The 6,502-nt window shown below is 32.2% G+C and overlaps 2 protein-coding genes across 3 annotated transcripts in view; one reads left to right on the top strand and one right to left on the bottom strand.

Annotated features, from left to right (window-relative positions):
* The window catches only part of LOC117111151 (tubulin-specific chaperone D-like), a 3,430-nt gene extending 1,852 nt beyond the window's left edge, over positions 1 to 1,578 (bottom strand). Inside the window, exons 1-2 of the mRNA XM_033254020.1 lie at positions 1,573 to 1,578; positions 1,287 to 1,396 (exon numbers count right to left, since the gene is read on the bottom strand). Of these exons, the coding sequence (XP_033109911.1) occupies positions 1,287 to 1,396; positions 1,573 to 1,578 (116 nt within the window). The remainder of the gene's footprint in view (positions 1 to 1,286; positions 1,397 to 1,572) is intronic.
* Positions 1,579 to 4,139: 2,561 nt separating this feature from the next.
* Positions 4,140 to 6,502, top strand: part of LOC117111157 (E3 ubiquitin-protein ligase TRIM71-like) — an 8,533-nt gene continuing 6,170 nt past the window's right edge. The window contains exons 1-2 of one of the 2 annotated variants that reach the window (XM_033254030.1): positions 4,140 to 4,238; positions 5,511 to 5,579. The gene's annotated coding sequence lies outside the window, so the exon portion shown is untranslated. The remainder of the gene's footprint in view (positions 4,239 to 5,510; positions 5,580 to 6,502) is intronic. The other variant, XM_033254029.1, reaches the window with a different exon arrangement.

Raw genomic sequence — 6,502 nt, 5'->3', positions numbered from 1 at the left:
ATATTGAAGGAAGTTAGCCGTTAACACTGTTAAATAACCTTGTAGCTTTCAACGAATAAAGTCCTATAAAGTCATTGTGTAATAAAATGCCTCCAACGGGATTCAAAACTTGCGACCTCTCGCTGACAAGGCGAGCGTTATAACCACTAGACCACGAAGGCTTCATGGTTGAACAGGTCCAAATATCCGTCGGGAACATTGTACTGGACTTTATTCGTTGAAAAGCTACAGTTTACCAAATTCACTGGTAGGAGGAAAAATACTTGTGACAATGGTACACCCATTATACCCGAAGAACAAAAGCAAAATGTACAGCGAGAGATTTGCACCCGCCCCCAACCAATGTTATATTAGTTACAGCAGATCTAGAAGGATTGTTTATTATTGCAGACACCATCCATCTGTGGAACTCACTACCCAATGATGCTGTAGAGTCAATATTACTCGGGGAGTTCATGAACTGAGTGTCAGAAGTTGACCTTGCTCGAAGATATTAGAATTAAAATTTAAAATATTTAAAAAATGTACAAATTAAAAATAATTAAAAATATGTTTGAATAATTACCAAAAGAATTGAAAATATGGAACATAAGATTAAGCTCAGCAGCAGCAATTGTGACCAACCCACATGTGCGACTATACTCAAAAGAGATTCTGCACAGTAAAGGAAGATGATGATGATCATCATAACTTTCTTTATTATGTAATTGTTATTGTCGTGATGGAATAAACAATAACTGGATTTGCGTCAGGAGAAACATGTATAGGTGTGATTTCGTCCTAGCTGTCGTGGAAATGTACTGAATACTTGGTACGTTTGAAAACAATTGCGAAAAAATCTCAAGTTGTTTTCGGGTGGTTTTTTCACAATTGTTTTCAAACGTACTGAGTATTCAGTACATTTCCACGTCAGGTAGGGCAAAATTACACATATACATGTTTCTCCTGACACAAATCCAGTTATTGTCTATTCCATCACGACAATAACAATTACTATCAACACTGCAGTACCCGCTGCTTACTTGGACTCGAATTCAACCCTGGCCATCAGTCTAGAGGTACGATTCCGGGATAGTGATCTGGAGATCGTGGGTTCGAGACCCACCCGAGAACAACTTGCGATTTTTTTCGCAATTGTTTTCAAACGCACTAAGTATTCAGTACATTTCTACGTCAGGTAGGGTAAAATTACACCTATACATTCCTTTATTATGTAGTACTATATTGTATTTAAGGGTTACTCTCTCGTAGTACATGATTCAAATAAATAATTAAAATAAACTCACCACATGGTATCACCCAGAATTGTTAATATCTCTTCTTGATTTTCTTCTGGAGTCAAATCATCAAACATCAATAATGTCTCATAAAGCTTATTTGCCGTTGATTTACGGATCTATTAAGAAGTAATTTTTAATAAAATTACAAAACTGTATTTAAATTTATGGTTGAGTCTTCAGTATTTTTTTTATAAATTACAGTATGTGTGCTTACTTCACTACACTGTTAACTTCATATATTTTATTAAACAATAATCAATAATATTATTTTGTCTTTAAGAAATTCATTTACTTTCATGTAAGCATTTATCAGTAACAATATAATTATATTTATAACCGCATCACATGTAAAAGTGTACTTACCCTTGGATACTTGTGACCCAAAAAAGATGAGAATTTGTGAGAATGCTTTAGATTGAGTCTCACCTTTGAATGGAAGTAAGTTACAAAACCTAACTTAGGACTATGCAAAATAAAATTTAATGTATGAATAAAAACAATTCATTTCAAAATACAAACACATAGTTGTTGAGAATACTGGTAAAATATTTTTTTTATTCAAGAAGAACCTTCAACACCAAAACACTACACACAACAAACGGGGTAATATGTTTGATGTACTTACACATCTATTTACTGCACAGCATTTTTTGGATGTCTTTGGTTTTTAATATCTCTTTCTTGCACACTTCTAGTAAAGCTAGTGAGAATGAATTTCTGCAATAAAAAATCAGGACTGGGTATCACGACCTGTATAGCTGTGATTTTAAATGTTAAATGATTTTAAATATGCTTTTCAAATATAAAAATATAATTTGTTTCTTCTACTGAAGATCCTGGTTCAAACCTGGCCCGTGTGGAGTTTTAACTGGAGTCTGATTGCTTGTCTCCTTACATAACCCTCGTATTAAGAGTTAGGCATGCTATGGACACACCATATAACAGTGTTTGTTATATGTTTGTGGTTAATTCGGGTGATGCTGCACTGAGGCTGCTGTGGGTCCCCAGGGGCCTAGCCCAAATTTCCAATTTCCAATCAGAATGAGGACAAATAAAGAATTACTGTTATTTATTATTATTAAATAATAAAAACATTAAAACAAAAACAAAAAAAATAAAAAAATAAAATAAAATGAAAATATTATAACAAAAATTTAACACTTCAATCCATGTGGAATAGTAAATTTTGTAAATATTATTAACTTTAAAATTGAAATATTAACGAGCAAGTAGGGAAAATTACTACTGCAAAGCACGTGTACTGGAATGCTACATAAATTATGAATATCATATACAAAATTGTGATGTTCTATCCATTAGCTCTTCAAAGGGTAAGTGTGTTAAGATAAAAGCATTACTTGGCTTGGTATATCATGTGATATTGTTGCAATAGTAACTTACTGTTTGCCTTCAATGCCACTGAAACAACCATGTATTCAACAGAATATAAATCACTTTTTATATTGGAACTGAAACTCAAAAACAAAATTGAATATAATCAAATTATTAAATATAAAAAATAATTGAATATATTAAAGTACACAAATCAGAAGTGATGATGAAATGATAATTAGAAATACAAAATTTAGTGATTATTATTAAGCATTTACAAAAAACTTTGATATGTCTGTAGTACATGTCCCTAAAAAACATCCCCAGGAGATTGCAGAATATTTTAGTGACGTCACAAAAAAAACACGTTTGTACAGGAGGAATAGGGAATTTGGGGGTTACTTGCTGATTGAGCCAATACTATGATGGTGATGTCTAAACTGCTTTCCACTTTTGCTCCTAGATATGTATTTTAACAATGCTATCAATTGACTACATTAATACCAGTGTCCACTTTTTGGTAATCTTTGAACAATGTCAGCATTGTATCACTGAATGTGCTCAAGTCCTCCCCATTATTCAGACTTGTCAAGAAACCAGTGAGGGACTCAGTGTTCTCCCAATTGAAAAATTTTTACTGGTAAATTTGTCCATATAGAGCCAGCTAAGAGCGCACAACTTCAGATATTGCCAATTTTAAGTGGATTTAAATGGCTTCAAAAAAACAATAATACATAATCATAGCTTAGGCCTGGAAAGGAATGATGTTCGTTTATTGAAAGAAGGGCAGCCTAGTCAACCTAGGCCTAATAATGTGCTTTTTTATTCTACCAACACACAATTTTTACTGTTTGGTCAGTTATTTTTACTGGTAAAATTGACAGCTAAAACAGCTTCGGGAGAACACTGGGACTGACTTCAATGTTTACCAACAAAAAAATATATTAAATAAGTTAAGAATTAGGAGTGATGTTTTTCCATATCTGAATAAATGCAAATTGTGAAAGAATAAATCAAGAAGGAAAAATATAGGAAAGAAATTTGGAGCAGCTGAAATATTTTCTGAAAATTTAAAATAGTAGTCAAAATGGGATTATTGCATTACATTTTTTGTAAACATTTTTTGGCACGAATCATCAGAGGTCTCGGTGCCACAGCCTACACTTTTCATAATTCGACATCGAATCGGACCAAACCAGTACCGTTACAATTTTAATCATGCGGGAAATACTCAAGATGCAATAAGTACAGATAACATTTGGTGCTAAATGTATTTTATTATTAAAGACAGTTTTCATTTTTGGAGACACAACACATTTTTCCAGGCCTTTTGCTATTAAGAATAGTGTTAGTACTGTGGTACTTAAAACTAGTCTTCCATTTTGACTTTGGGTCACAATATTCACTTCATTTATTATCACATGTTAGAGCTATCAGCTATTTACATAAAAAATAATCAATGCATTTTGTGTGCCTTGCTTTGGACTTGGTACCTCTTGACACATTTAAATCTCAACATTTCATATTGCCAAACTAATTTCAGAAAACGCAAACATTCAACTGATCACAGGGAAAGCAGCAACGGTACACCTTTGCTTCTACAAGTCGGCACACAATTGATTTAAGGTAAAAACTTTATATGATTGTATTTTAAAAGTTAAGGACGGATAATGATACAATTAATCATCAACTAAAACAGTTGCCAACTGAAAAAATGAAAAACAAAGAGGATCAAACATAAATCATCCCTATGTGGCTTCAGGAATGATATATGTTCACAACTAAAGCCAATGTTTCATTTTTAATTTAAGGATAGGAAGGGAAATATTTAATTATCTGCGCCTATTTCCTGTAAATGGGCCAGTTGGGTGAACTCTGGGTCAAGTAAAAATCCATTTACAATAGCAATCCAAAAGACAAAATAATTGGTTGTAAGGCCAAATGCTCTGTCCACTCTTAAATATACATTTTTACATGTTTTTAACATGTTAATTTTTTCTATTAACTTTGTAAAATTTTATTCCGTGGATTACTTACAATGAGTCTTGTAAATGTTCTATATCCAACATGCATTCAGAACTGAGTTGCAACAAGAGTATAACATTAAATTTATTTTATTATTATTACAACTAAATTTCATGTGACAAGTATCTATGATTTGGCCATACACCATATGGGTGTGACATGTATCACCATGTCCATATATATGAAAAGCACGGAAATTTAATAGTGATATTACGGTAAGCTTTACAATTGATTGATTTTACCAGTGCTTCATCAAAACTAAAATTTTATTTTATTTTATTTTTTAGTTACTGTATTTTAATATTTTTTTTTATTCATTCATTTGGCAACAATGCACGGGAGACGCAAAAGCAGAAAACTTACTGTCACCAGAAGGACATGATTCCCTGACTGAGGATGTCCAACATAATTATATATGGAAACATACTTGTCACTTTACGTGGATGTCCTGGTTAGCCAAAGAACACAACACTAAACTTAGACTCATTATTGGGAGTTAAATTTATTCGTCATGGTCATACTCTAAAATATCATATTAAGAATCACTGAAAATTTATGAATGTTGATTATGTCACAAGGTCAGGAGGGATCGATTTTGTTTGAATGTTGCCATGGCTCACTGAATCTAGATGGAAACAAAATTGCCAGCCTTGGAACACAAAATGGCAGATTACTGCCAGACAAATCTAAATCAATAGACAAGAACTTGAATAAAAAATATAAAAGAAACTTATCAATTAGCTACCCAGGTTTATCTACTCTGTTAGGGCTACTATCAATGTGTGACAACAAAACAAACACAAAAATTCAATGATTATCATTGGACTTGGTACTTCTTGATACAATTAAATTATGATACCTTACTCATTACAGAAAAAACCCCACAGGTAGCAACAGGTACTGTACACCTTTGGCTTCTATCAGTTGAAATATTAAATCAAGGTAAGAAATTGATTGAATTAAATAATGATAATGTACACTTCCAATGCACAGTATTACCCTGATGTCATTTGAACAACATACTTTAGAACACTAGGTTCTGTATTGCAGCAGTATTCAGTACAGTAGCATACAACACAACCAGGTACCAATATAAATGCTGTTAAACTTAAACCCCAACCTCTCCATTGGAAACCAAAATCCTGGGTAACAGTGCACTCTTTTTAATAAACTTAAAGTGCAATTATACACTATGCAAACATTCAGTCTAATACATAAGTTTTTAATTTTCACATAATAGTAGGGTCATTCTTCGCTAATGTGCCATTTTCCAGTCCCTCTGTTTTAATGTAGTATAAATTTTAAAATATTAAAGGAAATTTTATTTTTATTGCGTTAATGCAATCTTGAACATATTTGTTAATGGAATAAGTTGTTAAATAGTTTAAATGTAATCGACATGCTGTTTATTTTTCAACAAAAAGCCTCCAAAGTCGCGCACTATGCATGTCCCGATTGGGTTTCTTAAAAATTCCTAATGTCATAATTTGTAAAATAAATTACTTAAATAAATAACTATACCACAAAAAGGTGAATACAATAGATGTCTTACAAATGTAAAATTAAAAATGACATCAATAGTATTATAAATACTTAAAATTTGACTTTTTTAGACTAAAAAAGTTTGTCCCTGAATTGTTGTCATCTCCGTCACAGTACTTTAAAATGCCATTATACTGTTATTAAAATGACATAACATGTAATGGGTCAAACCATTTTGGTTGAAGGGGACCATACAGTAAGAAACAGTCCATTCTTGTACAGTTAAACCACCTATAGCTGAAGAATTCATGCAATTCTAATACAACCAGAAAAGTACCTTTATTCAGCATCATCTCCGAACGCTTCAGAGTATCCTTTATTTA

Source organism: Anneissia japonica, unplaced genomic scaffold (assembly GCF_011630105.1).
Source record: "Anneissia japonica isolate Jap-2015-1 unplaced genomic scaffold, ASM1163010v1 scaffold287980_len571666_cov165, whole genome shotgun sequence".
NCBI classification, from domain to species: Eukaryota; Metazoa; Echinodermata; class Crinoidea; order Comatulida; family Comatulidae; genus Anneissia; species Anneissia japonica.
Note: the sequence above shows the minus strand (reverse complement) of the source record. Positions and strands in the feature narration are given on the sequence as shown.